General features: G+C 36.0%; 1 protein-coding gene and 1 pseudogene across 7 annotated transcripts in view; one reads left to right on the top strand and one right to left on the bottom strand.

Moving 5' to 3' along the window:
- Nucleotides 1–18,751, bottom strand: part of GALK2 (galactokinase 2) — a 106,417-nt gene that overhangs the window by 86,431 nt on the left and 1,235 nt on the right. For 2 of the 7 annotated variants that reach the window (XM_074366095.1, XM_010965290.3), the window contains exon 2: nucleotides 2,017–2,105. In XM_074366095.1, the coding sequence (XP_074222196.1) occupies nucleotides 2,017–2,105 (89 nt within the window). Of the gene's footprint in view, nucleotides 1–2,016; nucleotides 2,106–7,632; nucleotides 7,673–8,258; nucleotides 8,366–8,964; nucleotides 9,320–18,751 lie in introns of those variants that run through there. The other 5 variants (XM_074366097.1, XM_045524287.2, XM_045524288.2 and 2 more) reach the window with 5 other exon arrangements.
- LOC141577965 (cytochrome c oxidase subunit 6C-like) lies at nucleotides 6,553–7,620 on the top strand (annotated as a pseudogene).

Genomic DNA, 18,751 nt, shown 5'->3' with positions numbered 1-18,751 from the left:
GAAGAGTCCTCCCTTTGTCAAAACTGATGGAAACATCCCGGGTGAGGGGCAGGGAGGGAGTAGGAACTGCCGGTGAGTAAGGATAACAATGGTGATTACACTTTGAATATTTCAACAGAAAATACAATAATGCTTTTCATAAAGACTGAAATTCATTTCATCCCAAACATTAACTAACTACATTGGAACATACTCCCCTCTTTTTTGAATCAGAAAATAGTCAATATATTCACTAGAATAAGAACAACTTATTCAGGAAAATCCTTAGTTTGGAAGCCTTACCCCCCCCCCCAAACTAAGTGGAGCCTGGCTCTCTTCTGAGGATACTGCTTCTTGCAGTCCTCTCACGATAGCGAGTTCTGGGTGACCTCCTCCCACGCTGCTGTCTCCAGGACTCTCCTGTCCTGTTCTTCAGAGGCCCAGGCCACATCCTCTCATCTTCATCACATTTATCTATGCCTCTCTTAGACACTCTGCTCCTCACTGAAGACCTTGGCATCTCACTCCACCTGTCCTGCAATACCTGGATAAAACCCAGGTAAACGACCCAGCCCAAGGCCCCGGCTTCCTAATCCTGTAACCTCCAGAGAACTTGACCTCCTCCCTGTGTCAGCCATCTGCTTCCATGGCCTTAACAAATCCAGTAATGACCACAGACCTTCTTACCACCTGGAACTTTTCTACCTGTGAAACTTTTGTTTCAAATATCACATTCTTTACTAAAACTTCCCATCCTGCCATTACTCTTACTCAATTTACCCTACTTTCCTATTTTTTAGATTCAGTTCTTTGCCTGCAAGGCTCTTTCCTACCTTTCTTTCTTTTACTATACCCGGCATAAATTCCAGGGTGCATTACTTCATCTACTCTCCTGACAATATCAGCAACTTCCTGAAGCCACTGTCATTTCCTTATAACCTTCATCCAAAACAAAACTCCAAACCCAGATCAAACACAGGCAATTCAGACTAGCTGAGGGGGGGAAAATGAACAGCTTTGCAGATTGGTACTGCTACAGTTCTGTGGTCTCCAGCTCTAACACACCTCAGTGCTGCCCAGGAAACCTTGTTTTTCTAGTCATCTCCCTCTCCCATCCTTCACAAAGCTGTTTCAAATTTCTGCCTTCTCCTTAAACTTTCAATGCCTCCAACTCTCCCCAACAAAGACTCTCTTGACCTTCTATACAAAATTATACATTTACCTACATCAACCTGCATCCTTTGCTTTCCTGTCTTCTGAAGAGTCAAAATAGTCCTCTTCCTCTGCTCTACATACCAGCCCTTCTTTTCCTCTTGGGAATCCTGCTCCATCAGTTCCTCTCTTCTCAGGTACCTGCAATCTCTCTCTCTCTCTCCACTGGCTTTACTCAACCCCACTCCCCACCTTATTTACCATGCTCAAAAATCTCATATTTTTTAAATTGTCCATTATTTCCTTCAAAATAAAGTAATATTGCCTGAGTTGATAATAATTGAAGCTACATGTTGGGTACATGGGAAGTTCATTATATTTTTCCAACTACTTTTTTGTAGGTTTACACTTTCCATTATAGAAAGCTTTCTTTCTAATCCTCCTTTGATCCTTGAATTTTTCTCAGTTCCTTATTCTGTTTTCTTTTGATAAAATGTACTCATTCTTCAGGTCACCACACTTTTAAAAGCAAGGAATTGTTGGATTTCCCTGTATTCTTCTAATCCGATGAGTAAATGTAAAACCATCAAAATTACTCACTGCAGTCTAAAAATTTAACCTGCAGCACAGAAAAATCTTTTCATCTCTTATGAAAACAAAGAAACAACTGGGCTTCAACAAATTTATAAACTTTAAAAATGAATCGACAATATTAGCATTAATAACATGGACTGGGAAAGATAGTGTATTCCTTATGCAAAAGCTTATCTTGCTATAGTGGATATATGTGAAGTATTCTATTTCTTCAGTTCTCCTGGATGTATTAACAAAAATTTGGATCTTACCAAAGGAGGAAAAAATTAAGAGAAGGAACTTCTGAAATACCTATTATATTGACTCTTCCTGGTGCTCGAACATAAAACTTGGGAATGGATCCAAACTTAGAATTAAACATCTCCTTTAGCTTCAGCAATCTGAAAACAAGAGCAGAATATTTTAGAATGTCCAGATAATAGAAAAACCCATAAGATACACACACATACACACACACAAACACACACACACACATTTCATACACCTACCACCATTAACTATTTCTAAAAATAATAAAAGCAAACTCTGACATACTTCCTTGAAAACCTCAGGATGAAGCAATACTGTAACCCCCTAAGTGACAAGAGAGAATACCTAAGCACACAGAAGAATAAAAAAGTTAATATTGATGTACCCAACAGAAAAAAAACCTCTTTCCTGCAGTTATGAACAAGTTAACTTTCTGTATAATTTCTCAACGATATTCAGAGAAGAATGTCTTTATTCTAAATGAAGTAGCATGGGGTAACGTAGCAGGTTCCTAGAGCTACCATAATAAGATATCACAAACTAGGTAGCCTAAAACAACAGAAATTTATTGTCTCAGAGTTTTGGAGGCTAGCAATCCGAAATCAAAGTGTTGGCAAGGACATGCACCTCTGAAACCTGTAGAGGAGAATCCTTCCTTGCCTCTTTCTAGTTTCTGGTGGTCACCACCAACCCCTGGCATCCTTGGCTTGCAGCTGCATCACTGCAATCTCTGCCTCTGTCTTCACATGGAATTCTCTCTGTGTGTCTCTATCTGTGCCTCTGTTTTCCCTTCTTGTAAACATCAGGCTCACTGGATTAGGGCCCACCTTAATTCAGCATGACTTCATCTTAACTTGATTACATAGGTAAAGATGCTAGCTCATGTAAGGTCATATTCTGAGGTTCCAGGTGGACATGAATTAGGAAGGATGCTATTCAACCCAGTACAGGCAAATGAAAACTAGACTGGATATCAGGAGACCACAGTTCTAATTCCAACGGGGCCTCTAATTCAATGCCAAAGTTTGGCAAATCATTTTCCCTTAGGCCCCCTTCGGTAAAATTAGAGAATTCAAACTAGATATTCCTAGTAGGTTCCTTCCAGACCCAAAATTCTTATCATATACTTAATAACTTTATACCGTTAAATCATCTCAAATCACTTCAATGAATACCCCCCCCCCACTATTTTCAGCCCCACAATATATTATATCTGGTAGTAACACTAGAACGGTAAATACTTACTAGACCTACCATATTCAAGACAGTCATTAATTAACTGATTGATCTTAAAGATTAATTAGTTAAGGGGAGAGGGTAAATCTAGTGGCAGAGCGCATGTTTAACATGCACAAGGTTCTGGGTTCAATCCCCAGTACCACCATTAAGTAAATAAGTAAATAAACAGAGAAACCTAATTACCTCTCCCCACAAAAAAGAGGCAGAAAACAGAAATCTTTAAAACATTATGCTTAGTAGAAATAAGTCAGAAGAAAGACAAATATCTATGTTATCACTTGTATGTGAAATCTAAAAAAATAAAACAAATGTATATAACAAAGCAGAAATAGACTCAGATAAAGAGAACAAAACAGTAGTTACCACTGGGGAGAGGGAAGCAGGGAGTAAGATAGGGCTATGGAATATTATGAGATACAAACTGTTAAGTATAAAATAAATAAGCAACAAGGATATATTGTGCAGCATAGGGAAATATAGCCATTATTTTGCAATAACTTTAAATGAAGTATAATCTATAAAAATATTTAATCATTATGTTATACACCATTAACTACTATAATATTGTAAATCAACTATATTTCAAAAGTTAAAAACTTAAAAATTGAGTGAAAAAAGACCAAAACCTGATAGAAAAATGTGCAAAAATATGAACAGAAAATCCATACTAAAAGTAGTTCATAAGTAAACTTAAACACATGAAATTAGAGAAATGTAAATTAAAACAACATCAGGATACTGTAAGATTGGTGAAAAGTTAGAAGTAACAACATTCTGTTGGTGAGGTTCTGTGGAAACAGGCACTCTTCTACATTAGGTTGGGAATGCAAATTGGTACAACACATTTGGAGGGGAATTAGGCAAAACCTAACAAAACTACACTGGCACTAAGTTTTACCCAACAATCCTAAGAATTTACCCTGAAGGTATTCCTCCAACAATATGAAAATACATATACATGAGATTATTCATTGCAGAATTGTTTGTAATTGCAAAACACTGGAAACAACCTAAACACTCTTACACTGGAGAATATTTGAATAAGGTATGGGCTATTTACCAAATGTAGTGATACAAAACTATTTTAAAAGAATACAGTTTCTAGAAATGTTTATCCAGTGATTTCCAGAATATTTTGTTATAACAACAACAAAAAAAGTGAGATGCTGAGATGGCCTAGGAGCATTAACATCCCAGTAGCAATGAGCATCTCCAGTGTTCAGATCTCAAAAAACCTACTCTTTAAAGAAATAATTCCAGAGCTGGGACAGAGAAAGTACAATATAAATCTGGAAAATCTGGAACATCTTGCTGTATTAGAAAGTAAAGAAGTGCTCAAACAATGACAGTGACACTTCAGAAGGACACAAGAGCCCACACAAGTGGGCTGCCATTGCCCAAACTGAGTGGTTAAAATTCCCCCTCCCCCATCAATCTGACAGAACAGAAAAAGAGAAGGAAAAAAATGTAAAAACTAATTGGAAATAATCCCCTTAACAAGGCCTAGAAAATGTTATGAGTTAGTTCTGTCAGACCTTAAAGAAAAATGATCTTTTTTTCCCTAAATGGTTCTAACAACAGAAGCTGTGGAAAGCCTTCCCATCTCATTTTAATAAGTCATATAACCCAGAGGCTAAAACTTAACAAGACTAGCCCCTCAAAGCAAACCATAGGCAACTCTTACTTGTGAAAATAAGCACAGACACTCTAAATAAAATACTGGTAAATTTAATCCAACATACATTCTTTTATAATATATGTGACCAGAATTTATTCCAGGAATATGAAATGTACCAAGAAATCTGTTGAATAAATGTACTATTCTATCAGAATAAAAGGGGAAAATTCTATAACTCCATGATCCTCTCAAAATATATAAAAAAATTATAAAATTCAATAGCCATTTCTGATTTTTTAATAAAATTTCAAATTTTAAAAAAGAGCTCTTGACATGCTAGAAAAGAAGAAAATGTCCTTAAATTAATAAAGGCTACTTTTCAGAAATAGCAAACATATTTGATGACAAAAATATTAGAAGCTTCCCCATTAAAATCAGAATCAAGACAAAGGTGCTATCATTCAACACTGTAATATACTAGATAAAATATAAAATGTCTACACAACAAAAAATATCATAAAGTTAAAGGAAAAGTGCTAAACTGGGGACAATTTACATAATATACATAAAACAAATGACTTATATCCAAAAAGATACACACTCATACAAAAAAATACATACACATATAAAGAGCTCCTAAAAACTAACAAAAAATAGACAATCTAATAACATCTCTTTTTTTTACAGGGCCAGCAACTATTTGGCAGCAACTATTAAACTTTTACTTTATTGCTTTTTAAGAAACTACCAAAATTTTAAATGCACATTACCTTTGACCCAGATTCCATTTTCATGAATGAAATTAAAGAAATATAAAAATGCTCAAAGGTATATGTAGAAAGATTTTTACTGCAGCATTGTGTGTAAGTGAAAAATTGGAAACTTAAATGTCCATTCTAGTAATTAAGTGGTTAAATAAATTGTGACATTTATACTATAAAATAATCTCAGTCCTTAAAAAAGTGAAATTTATCTGTATGGAGTGATATACCAGATCTCTAAGAAATATTATTAAGTGCAAAAAAAAATTACAGAAAACCAAGTATAATTCCACTTAATATGAATATAATACCATTTTTATATAAAAGAGGTTTAACAATGATATTATAAAGATACAATGATACCAAAAGGGATACAATGATATTACAAGGATACAAAACAAACCAAACTTCTAAGAAGGGAAGTAAGAATCGGTAGCACAGGATAAGAATAAGAATTACTGATAAGAGACTAAATGAGGAAAGGAAATGCAGGATTCTCAGGCTTTACTGGCTATACTTCCAAATAGTCCAAATTTTTCATATTAAGAATGTGTTTATACAGCACCATTATTCATAGAACCAAAAGGTGTAGATAACCCAAATGTCCATCAACTGATGAATGGATAAACAAAATGTGGTATATCACTACAATGGAATGTTATTTGACCATTAAAAGGAATGATATACTGACAGCATGTTATTACTTGGATGAACCTTGAAAACATTATATTAAGTGAAAGAAACCAGTCAGATAAAAACCACATACTATATGATTCCACTTATTTGAAATGTCCAGAATAAGTAAATCTACAGAGACATAAAGTACATTAGTAGTTGCTTAGGGCTTGATGGGGTTTGAGGAGGTGATAGCTTAAGGTTGCAGGGTTCTTTGGTGGGGGGTGATGAACATGTTCTAACTTTGATTATGGAGATGGCTGCACAATCCTGTGAATATACTGAAAACCACTTAATTGTAAACTCTGAACAAATGAACTGTAAGTTATGTGAATTATATACCAGTAAAGTTGTTACCAAAAAAATAATAATCCAACAATTTAAAATTTAATCTCAAAGACAAGGAAAAGAGAAGAGAATGCAAAAAATTTACAACAGTGGTTCTAAATGCAAAAAGAAATGCTAAGAATGCAAAGCAAGTTAGAACAGTGGAATTTGAGGTAGTCTTACAGTACAGGGAGCAAGCAAGATCGGGATGCAGGAAAAAAATTAGAGCTTCAATTTCTATTTGATTTTTACATAAAAAGAATTTAAAAGAAATTAAGTTGGACCATTTCTCCATCAGTCTGGAAGGATGTTCTTGAGCTGTCAAAGATAATAACTACCATGACTTCCAGTGCTTTGACAAAATGTCAGATGCGAGGCCTTTTGGCCAAGCGTCTGTGATTTCATATTGTTGGAGCATTCACTGTATCCCTGGGAGTAGCAACTTTCTTTAAGTTTGCTGTGGCTGAACCAAGAAAGAAGGCATATGCAGATTTCTACAGAAATTATGATTCCATGAAAGATTTTGAGGAGATGAAGAAGGCTGGTATCTTTCAGAGTGCAAAGCGATCTCGGAATGTGAAGAATTTCTTTGGCTTGAGTTCCATGGAAGTTTGTCACTTACCTGCGTTCCTGAACTATAAAACTATGAACTATGAATATCTGGGTTAAGGAGTAGTTTCTCTTGATAAATAAACAATTAATAAATACTGTGGGGAAAAAAAAAGAAATTAAGTTTATTAAAATGTATAGTGGTTGACTAGTGCCTCTACTCAGAGGGCCAGGTGACCTGTGAAGCTGAAGAGGCATCCTGAAGAAAGAGCAAAAGTTCCTAAGAAGACAGTCTGATCTTGGGGCCTTCATGCGTTTTTTTTCCCTTTCAGCATATCTCAACATATGACCAGTTAGGTGGGTTTATAGCTATACTACCTAGATTTAATTGAACTCACCCCTGCCAAAATGAGTAAGTGGCTGAAATATTGCTTGAAGCTCATAATTGTATTAAGTGAAAAACAAGAAAATGGCAAAGGGCACACTTACCTGACTACTATATGATCTCTTCTGTGGCTACCATAGAACCCTAAATATTAACAATAAATATTTGTTGCATAAATATACACTGTAAATGTCATTAAAGGCAAGAAACAACTCTAAGGAAATTTAGTAAAAAATTCTTCACTTTTAGTGTATGTTTCCACCACCCCCTCTCCCTCACAGGGTAACTATAGATATATTGAGCATTATGATTAAAATCATATAAAATGGAAACAGAAGAATATATTGACATTCACGAGCAGTCTAAGGCCATGCTGGTCTCCATAATCAAAAATTAACATTTCTTAGAGGGAGGGTATAGCTCAGTGGTAGAGTGCGTACTTAACATGCACAAGGTCCTGAGTTCAATCACCAGTACCTCCATTAACAAATAAATAAATAAACCTTGAAAAAAATTACGTTTCTTTCTGGTAACTAAAGACCCACTGTTTGCTGGCTTACAGGCGAAAAAGCATTTGCAAGTTTCAGTAAGCTGTAATAGTGTCAACTGTCACATGACAGTCATAAACCAGGAAGCAGGGAGAGCTTGAGGACTTACTTAATGTTAGAGACAAAAAGTTAACAGAGAAAAAAAGTAAAATGAGAAATAGCAAAGGGGGAGCAAAGCCCACCTTAGAAAAAAGCTGTAGGGCTAATACACAGCAGCAGAAACTTCATTCTATGAGATTTCTGTCCTATGTCAGAAAGAAGTATTTCCACGAAGTATTCGCAAGATGCCCTTAAATGAAAAGATACTCCAGTTGGTATCACTTATTAATTATCCTGTCGCTAGGTACTGGCCCTAAGTGACAACGCTTAGATTCCATGATGTTTAAAAGGATGCAGAGACCAAGGGTTTTTTTGGTTGTTGGTTTTTTTTTTTTTTTTTTTTTTTTGGAGTGGGGGGGGTTAGCTTAGGAGTTGGTTTTTCGCTTGTATTTGTTCGTTTTGGCTTTTTTTTTTCCCAATTATTTTAGAAAGGGGACTTTACAAAGCTCTATCAGCTGGCAGGCAAAACAAAGACAGATGAGGTTCAAAATTAATTTGGGTTTTCCTGCTAAGCCCAGCAGAAAGTGTCCCACCACTCTACAAGAAAAAGGGAAAGGGATCTCCATGGATGAAGCAAGACACACAACTCCAGGCAGGAAAGAAACAAGGTGGAAAGTGTTTGCGACGTGGTCTTCCTGCAGGCCCAGCCACGCGGCCTTAGAATATTCCAAGGATTCTGTCTGCTCCCGGGGGCAAAAGCAGCGCCCCAGTGAAGAGCCAAAAGCCCTGACACTATCTACACCTAGGCAAGCCAGGCGATCCCAAAGGACAGCATCTCCTCTCCCCCACCTGGAATGTTCTGCCACCTGGACTCGACGCACGGCAGGGCCCTCTGTAGCCATATTTCGCTAATCCTTTATTCTGCAGTTTGAACCGGCGAAGCCAGGCTCCCGAAGGAATCACGAGACATCTGCGGCAGGAGCCGTTTCTTCCGGGCGACACCGGCACTCACCCCGCGGAAATCCTGCCTCTTCGCTGAGGTGGCCGCTTCCAGTGGCCCCGCCTGTGGCTCCTCCTCCGGGGCTCCGGGACTCCGAGCCGTCCCGGCAGCTGTCAGGTACAGCCACAGTGCTGCGCTGAGCTTCCGGGGACCCGGGCGCGCTGCAGTCCCCGCGCCCAGCAAAGCTCAGTAAGGACGTTTTCTTTCCGCGCCCTGGGCGTAAATATGAGTACAGAATTATACGCTGGAGCATCAGCTAGCCTTTTTTTTAAGTTAGGTTTTTTTCTTTAATGACCAGCAGCTACGCCTCCAAATAACACAAAAATGTTTAGTTATTGCTTCTTACGGGGATTATTTCAAAAATTAGGAAGTATAAAATGGATGCAGTGCATGATTTAAACATATATGCATTTATTTCCAGAATAAAGACATTGGTGGGCCTTCCTAGAACACAATAGTGAAAAGAAGAAAATACATGTCTTTCAAACTTCAAGAAACCCTTAGCATCCAATTCAACACCTTGATTTTTCAGTTACCTAAAGAAATCCCAGATGCTTTATCTCAAGAAGCACACCACTCCACCTCATCATTCTACCTTATTAGTTTTCTTTCCTTCATTGTTCTCATAAGTTTTGCATATTTATTTTATGCATTTATTGTTTGTCTCACTGCTTCCACCATCACAACCACTAAAAGGTAAGCAAGTTGAGGGTAGGAGCTGTATGTCCCCAGCACCTCAAATAGTACTTGGCAGATTGGTTTTTAATCAATAGGTAAGATCAGCTAAATGAAGGTAAAGTGACTTGCCTAAGGTAGTACTGTAAATTGGTAGCAAACCTTGAATTAAACTTCAGGTCTATTAACTCTCTAGTATACTTTGCACCTCAGAATGCTGCGATTCAACCCAACTGAAACCAGCTACCAACACACTTATCCCAAGGTTTCCTAGTTGAGGAATTTCGGGCCAACATGCCCAGTACAATGAGGGTGCTAGCATACGCCAGAGACATTCAACAAGTTGCCACTCCAGAACTTCTAGGTGTATATGTAGGGGAAGGGGAAAGGGGAAATGAAAGCTAAAGTGTGAATTGACAATATCAAAGCCTAGCTAAAGGGTTGTAGCCCCTTGGCACATCCTGGGTTATTACTGTAAATGAAACATCATGGAAACCAACAAAGTAACTCTGGTCTCAGGGCTACTTTCTCACTGTTATTTCAGTCCCTCCTTATCACTTTCAAATGAAGTGATTATATCCCCTTTTTTAGAACTCCAATAATGGGATGCTCATTGTGGTTTATCCTTGAGTAAGGGGAGGTATCATTGTCACTTCTGTAAGTAGGTTTGAATGTGGAGTGAACCTAAGTGAGAAAAAAATGTAAAATTTTTAGGAATATCAGTAAATATGGAAAAGGAAAGATCCTTTTTTATTCAGATATGTTTCTAATATATCTTTTTATAGTCATTGAAAAATAAATGAATTTTGAAGCTCTGGAAAATACTATTAAAAAAAATAGCCCCAAACTCATTTTATACACTATTTTTTAAATGAACACAATGACTATGGAAAGTCTGGTTCATAAAAGAATATTTTGTATTGAATGTGTATTTGATGGACAAATACTAACTTTGCTAAATGAAACCTGATAGCAAATCATTAGCTTGAGTCTAGAAGCAATTCTATTGCAGTCTCAACAAAACTGATACAGACTGGGAAGCACCTTATAGACCAATTAGTAAAATTCCCTTTTTTGAAATGATTGACCCAAAGTGAAAGAGTAAGGGCTGGAATCAAAATGCAAGCCCTAGACTCCTAGCTCAGACTACTCTGAATGTGTGACCTCTTATTTCAGAGACCCCACTGAAGTGAGCTTAAAAACAAATTATTGAAATAATTAGTAATATTGTCCCCAAATTAAAGTGTATACATTGTAATTTTTATAAAACATTGCTCTTAAAATAACCTGTTCTCAAACTACTAGAGAACCCTAAATAGAAACCAAAAAACAAAATTAATATTACTTTCTTATACTATCTTCCTTATACCAGGCTTCCTTATATGTAAGTAAGCACTTCACATATATTATTATCTCTTTAAGTCTTCCCAACAACCCTTAATGAAGTGAAAATGTATTGTTCCTTTGTCAGCTTTGGTTCTTATTAGACATATCTGATAGTGAAAATGTTAAGTGTCTAAATTTTACAGAATTTTTATTTTAACAAATCTTGACCCTCTCAGTTTATTTATTTATTTTTTTGCATATGGGCACACTTACAATAAGGTTTAGAGTCTAAATTATAAACTAACATATATATATAATATATATATACAGCTCATACAACTTAATAACAAGAAAACAAACAACCCAATCCAACAATGGGCAGAAGATTTAAATAAGCAATTCTTCAATGAAGACATACAAATGGCCAATAGGCACATGAAAAAATGCTCAATATCACTAATAATCAGAGAAATGCAAATCAAAACTACAATGAGGTATTACCTCACCCCAGTCAGAATAGCCATCATTCAAAAGTCCGCAAACAATAAATGCTGGAGAGGGTGTGTAGAAAAGGGAACCCTCCTACACTGTTGGTGGGAATGTAGTTTGGCGAAGCCATTATGGAAAATAGTATGGAGATTCCTCCAAAAACTAAGAATAGATTTACCATATGATCCAGCAATCCCACTCCTTGGCATATATCTGGAGGGAACTCTAATTTGAAAAGATACATGCACCCCAATGTTCATAGCAGCACTATTTACAATAGCCAAGACATAGAAACAATCTAAATGTCCATTGACAGATGACTGGATAAAGAAGTTGTAACATATTTCTACAATGGACTACTACTCAGCCATAAAAAGAATAAAATAATGCCATTTGCAGCAACATGGATGGACCTGAAGATCGTCATTCTAAGTGAAGTAAACCAGAAACAGAAAGAAAAATACCATATGCTATCATTGATATGTGGAATCTGGAAAAAAAAAAAAGGACACAAATGAACTTTTTTACAAAACAGAAACAGACTTACAGACATAGATAATAAACTTATGGTTACCAGGTAGGGAAGGGGATGGGAAGGGATAAATTGGGAGTTTGAGATTTGTGGATACTAACTACTATATGTAGGATAGATAAACAACAAGTTTAACAGCACAGACAATATTCAATATTCCATAGTAACCTAAGTAAAAAGGAATATATGTATGTACACGTAAGACTGAAACATGTACACCAGAAATTGACACATTATAAACTGACTATACTTCAATTTTTTTTTAAATAGGGGGGAAAAAACCCCAATAAACTAATGTAGTATTTCATGATAGATTCCTTAACAGAAACCTCATTAACAAACTTGACATTGTTTCTCATCAACTGACATTAGTTTCTGGTCAGATAAAATATTGTAGCAAACAAAACAAAACAAACACCAAAATGAAACAAAACAAAAACTTGATCCAAAGTAAAAGTAAAAGCATGAGTACTAGAATCACACAGACCTGACTAACTCCTACACAAGATGGTCTCGCCTTAATCACTTCCTCTACAAATTTTTTCCTGTTCCCTATCCCCACCTCTACCTTCAAAACTAAGTCTTTAACATCATAGGTCACTTATCTGAAAAAAATGTTATTTCTGTGGTTTAGGCTGTACAACATCTAGAAAATACTTCCTATCTTGACTTACAATTAAAAAGTATTGTTCACAATTGGGAGAATCTACTTCAGTGACCTATTTTGGGTATTTTCTCATTATGGCAAATAATATATTTATTTAATGTCTTCTTTATGATGCTATATGTTCCTTATTCATCTGCATATAGAATAGATACATCTCTCTAGTATATTATCATTTAAGTAAAGGCAAAAGCTCATGATTCAAAGAAATATATATTTATGTGGTTAAACACGGCATGCTAATCTTTTATAAAGCAGCAATGAAAGGAATAGAAATTGTGCAAAGATGGTTTAACAGAACATAGGTCATTTTGCAGAGCAAAAAACAGCAACAATGCCTCTAAGCACCCTTCTTGCCCAATCATAGCAATTATCGTACAAGTGATACCATGTTATTATTTGTGTGTTTCCTTATCTAGCTAGTCTAGAGCCTGGCTACTCAGAGTGTGAGCCTGGAGCTTATTAGAAATGTAGACTCTTGGGCCCAGACCTACTCAATCAGAATCTATAAGTCAAATGTCACTTTAAATTTGTTTAAACCATTTTAAAAAGAGTAAAACTAAATGAAATTAATTTTGATAATAGATTTAACCCAATATATCCAAGTATTATTTCAAAATATAATCAATATAAAAATTGATATTTTACTTTTTCATAGGAGCTCTCTGAAATCCAGTGTATACTTTGCACTTAGAGCACATCCCAGTTCCAACTAGAACAAAGTGGATGCTGCATTAGACAGCACAGATCTAGACTATAAGCCCCTTAAAGACAGCGACTGTGTTATGCCACTTCTACAGACCCTGGTTCAGTGTCTCACAGGCACTCAAAGAATCTTTAATGAAGGAATATATTAATAAACCTGGATTAAAGTGGTTCAACCATTTACTAACTTTGTGACCCTGGGAAAGTGAAATTTTTCCTCCATAAAAGAGATAAAAATACCTACTTCATCAAGGAGCTATATTCAATACCTTATGATAGCCTACAATGAAAAAGAATATGAAAAGGAAGATCTATGTGTGTATGTACAACTGACTCACTATGTTGTACAGCAGAAATTAACACAACATTGTAAAGCAACTAAACTTCAATTTGAAAAAATACCTACTTCATGGAGTTGTTATGAAGATTTTAAAAACAATTCCAGCCTTCTCTCCAGTCATTCTCTATCCCCTAAATCTGATTTATTCTTTATGGCTATCTGAAATTACATTAATTATTTATTGATGTTTGTATTTATTATGTCTCCACCACTAGAATTTACTTCCCATGTTTCATCCATTGTTCTATCATCATTCACTTAACAAATGTTTCTCAGGTACCACTATGTTCTAAGCACTACTCCAGGCACTGGGGATACAACAACAAACTTAAACAATAAGGTCCTATTATTATGGCAAATTAAAATTTAAGTAAGTAAATGAATTTATTATAAAAACTAACACAAACTCTGCAGATAATATACATTCCATCAATAAAATGAAATCTGATAATCAAAAATTCAGATTAACTTGATTTTGAAATTAGAAGTTTACATTCAAGCTTGAAATATACATTAGACTGGTCAAACTGCAGATACATTGCCCCAATTAAAACTATACATTGTTTTCACTTCTTATTTTCTTGACCCATAAACTAAACGTAACACCAAGGATATTCAAATTTGACAATATTTTCTACATCTTATCTTGTCATAACCATTCAATGTTGCCCATCTCAGTAAGTTATGATTATTATCTTTAGTAATTCTTTTCTTTTTAAGAATACATTTGCAAGAACTCTCAGGTGACTGGCATAATTCAAGGATTTATTTTGCTAGGAAAACAACTGGGATAGTCAAAACAATCTATAACATCCAAGCATGTTGCATTCTATAGAGAAAAAGGGTTTTTTAAAATTTTTGATTCTCAGATCAATCCATAAAAGTAAATATAAGCAATAATGCAGCAGTAATAATACTAATAAGTCATGCAGAATCCAGAACCATGAGGTCTCAAACTAAGTCCCTAACTGAGGATAAGAATGAGAGTAGGGAGGGAAGATTGGGGTAGAGAAAATATAGGTACAGATTCTGAGAAATAAGCAAAAGCTGAAGGAAACAGGGGAAAACTCTGGCTTAGAAGAAGTCAAAAGCGGGAAACAGGAGTCTTTGGAATCTGAAGTAGATTGTTAAGTAGCAGAAGTCTGATGGTCTCCAATACTAAAAGGAGGTTGTACAGCGAATAGCAAAATGAATGTGGCTACAGCTTTCTATGCACAAATTATTTATGTCAACTGTCAACTGAAGATTGGGCTGCTTTAGTTCACAGGGGAATCACAGGAGAATTAAATCAAAACACACTGAAAGAACTTACAGAAAAAGAAAAGAAAACCAAAATGATTCTGGAATTATGGTATAATTGTGTCAGCTCCCTACTTTGCCTCCACACCATACATCTTACTGAAAAGTGGGTTCATTTCACAAAACTAGGGCAGTATGCTCACCATTTTGGGTAGGAATAAAAACAAATGGGCATTAGAGATACCAAAATGACAAATAACATTGCTAAGATTGTGTAACTGCATTTTTACAAGAGACATTTTTAGGTCAAAGTCCCTGTAAGGGATGGAAACTCCTAGCATGCCTACTTATCCTTTACTTGCAAATTCCTGCTATGGCAGCTTTAGAGATGAAAGATGTAATTGCAGTATAGAGCATTTTGAAGGGTTAGTATGAATAGTTGATTGAGTAAAAGATGATACATTTACTGAGTGCTTTGTAAACAACATGCATTTACATACATCATTTTATTTAATCTGTAGAGACCAAGAAGCAGACTAAAAGAACTAACATGGCAAGGGCATCAATCTATAAGGCAGAAATGTAATGAGATCATGCAAACTATATTTATCAGGGCTCCTCTCAGGAAGGAGTGGGTATTAAATGTAGGTGGAAATAACATTTTGATAAGCCACTTAGTTTGGTTGGTAAAATCAAGGAATATGCTCCAACAACAACAGATAGTCAGCAATTTGCCTTTGAAGGAGAGAAAGTTCCTTCCCTCAGTGAAGTACATAACTTTTGCTACAGCTGAATTGCACAACATAATGTTGTGCTGTTCACTCCCCATTTGACTTCTGGATCCATTTTTCACCCTTCTCTGCCCTCCTGGAGGCTGATCTCTATGGAATGTATCTGGGCTCCTTTAACCTCTGGCTTCTGGTTGGGGTTGGTCACTGGCAGGAAATTAGAGAACAGTAAAACAGAGAAGTTGACATATTTATCATCCCCCCACCTCCCACCCCACCCACACACACACAAATTCACACACTCCACCACACCTTTGCCATAGTTGTAGCAGTAGCTGTGTTTCCCTACAACCACAGCTGCTGTTGGGAAGTCCATTTTCCAAGGCTGCCACTCTTACTGGGCTCTAGTAAAACCATTTCTTCCCTTTGCCCCTTCAAGTCTTCAAGAGGTGGGATTTCCAACCTGTTGCTAGTCCCTGTGTGTTATGCCATCCTTGTTGGTTTCCTCAACCCCATCTCCTCTCTGTAAACAGTTCCCTCAGTAAACTCTTTTCAGTTAGCCCCCCAACCCAGTATAACACAAGTTTCCTGTCCAGATCTTGACTAATAGAAAAGGAGTCCTCCTTTTCTGTCTATCACTGAACACATACAGTGCTCAGCCTATCTGAGTAAATGTAGTCAAAAATAACAATTAGTTTTTTAAGGTGATTAGTCTCAAAGGATGCCAAATCATGAGCCTGTTTGGAGTATCCATACGTCTCAGTCTAGAGCAGTGAGGAGTCATGAATGCTAGAGTTTACTCAAACACTTGCTTTCACTGAGCATGCTGAGTTTCAGGGGATTCAGAGGTAGGTAAGATAGTTGTGTCCTCAAGGAGCTTTCAGCTTAATAAAGAATAAATACAAAATAATCATAATACAGGATAACATAAAATTATCAAAAACTTACTTTTAAAGGGTCAAATTCTGTTGGGAATTAAATGGCTAATTACTTTTTACAAAACTGCCAAGACAATTCAATAGGGAAAGGATCATCTTTTTGATAAAAATGCTGGAACAATTTGATACCCATATGCAGAAAAAAAATAAACCTCCACATTTACATCACACCATATACAAAGATTAAACTTGAACTAGGTCATAGACCTAAATGTAAGAGTTAAAAGTACATAAAACTTCTGGGAGAAAACATATGAGAAAATCTTAGTGCCCTTGGGTGTGGCAAATATTCTTTAAATACAACACAGAAAAGTATAAAGAACACTTACAACTCAGTGGTAGTAAGACAAATGACCCAATTTTAAAATAGGCAAAAGAATTGGAAAGATACTTCAACAAAGAAGATACACTGATGACAAACAAGCACACAAAAAGACATTCAATACTAGTCATTAAGGAAACACAAATTAAAACTGCAATGATATACCACTATACTCCTGCTAATGTAGCTAAAATTAAAATAATTGGCCACACTATGTGTTGGCAAGGATGGGTTCAAGTAGAACTCTTATATATGCCTGGTGGATGAGCAAAATGGCAAAAACACAGGAAAACAATTTGAGAGTTTCTTAAAAAGCTAAACATATATATACCTTATAATCCAACCACTATTAGCTATTTACCTGTATTCATATCTATCACTGCCTAGAAATATTACCACAAACTTAGCAGTATAAAACAATACACATTGATAATCTCAGTGTCTGTAGTTCAGCAGTCAGGGCACAGTTTAGCTGGGTCATCTGTGTTAGGGTCTCACAAAGTCTTATCTGAGGTTCAACTAGGAAAAGATTCATTTCTAACATCACATGGCTGCCAGCAGCATTCAATTCCTTGTGGGTTATCAGACTAAAGGCCAGTTTCTTGTTAGCTACTGGCCAGATACCACCCTCAACTCCTTGCCACATGGTCCTTTACAACAAACATGGCAACTTGCTTTCTTAAAGTCAGCCAGGGAGGTAGAGTCTCTCCCCTGCAAGATGAGTTTAGAGTGTAATGTAATCATGTACACATAATCATGTATATCACCTTTGCTCTATCTTAGTGGTTAGAAGCAATTTACAATTATAACCCTATAATAAAGGGGGGGGGAGCAAGTCACAGATCCCACCTACATTCAGTGGGGAAAGGATTATCCATCACTTCTGTACCCAAGCAGTGTGCTAAACACTGTGAAAACCTTTTAAACTGCTCTCAGCAAATTTCCAAACTAGGTTTATGAAATTTAGAGATGTCCAAGGATGTTATGCTCAAAATTTGGCTGTAGTTTTCCTAGTTCTCCTAGTCACTAACTTACTTGCATAATTCTTTTCCCACTGTAGGAGTAAAGAATTACATTAAAGGGCAGCAAATTATATAAATAAATTCAGTGTAAATCAATATGCAGTTTTATACATGTGATCAGTATGTACATGGTTAATAGATAATTTCAAAATTGCTATATTGACTAAAAAGCAAAACTATGTAGCTCTGATTACTATGAGTAAGTAAACCGCTTTATCACCCTGGGATTCAATTTTCTCTTCTGATGAATTATGAGTTGCAGGTAGAGTAACCATATGATTTATTGTCCAGATTTCTGAGAGTGATGGATGCTGATAATTATTATCCTGGGACAACAGTACGAAACGAAAGCCATCCCAGGTAAAATGGGATGTATAGTCATACCAGTTATAAGGAGATTTTCTTTTAAGGTTACAAGTACAGATTCCTGAGCTCTATTCCAGACCTACTGAACCAGAATCTCTGGTGTGGAATTTGAGAAGTTATAATCTAATGAAATGCCATGCTTGGGAAGCCTTGGACTCTAAAGTCATAACATTAAACATTCTTTTAATTCTAAAATTCTATGTTTAATAAGAGAATTTTGATCATGGACTGGGTATCTGATGACATCAGGGAATTATTAATTTTCTTGGTGTAATAATGATGTTGTGACA

The sequence above is a fragment of the Camelus bactrianus genome, chromosome 6 (assembly GCF_048773025.1).
Source record: "Camelus bactrianus isolate YW-2024 breed Bactrian camel chromosome 6, ASM4877302v1, whole genome shotgun sequence".
In the NCBI taxonomy this organism is placed as follows: Eukaryota; Metazoa; Chordata; class Mammalia; order Artiodactyla; family Camelidae; genus Camelus; species Camelus bactrianus.
The sequence above is the reverse complement of the archived record's forward strand: the minus strand, read 5'-3'. Positions and strand labels throughout refer to the sequence as shown.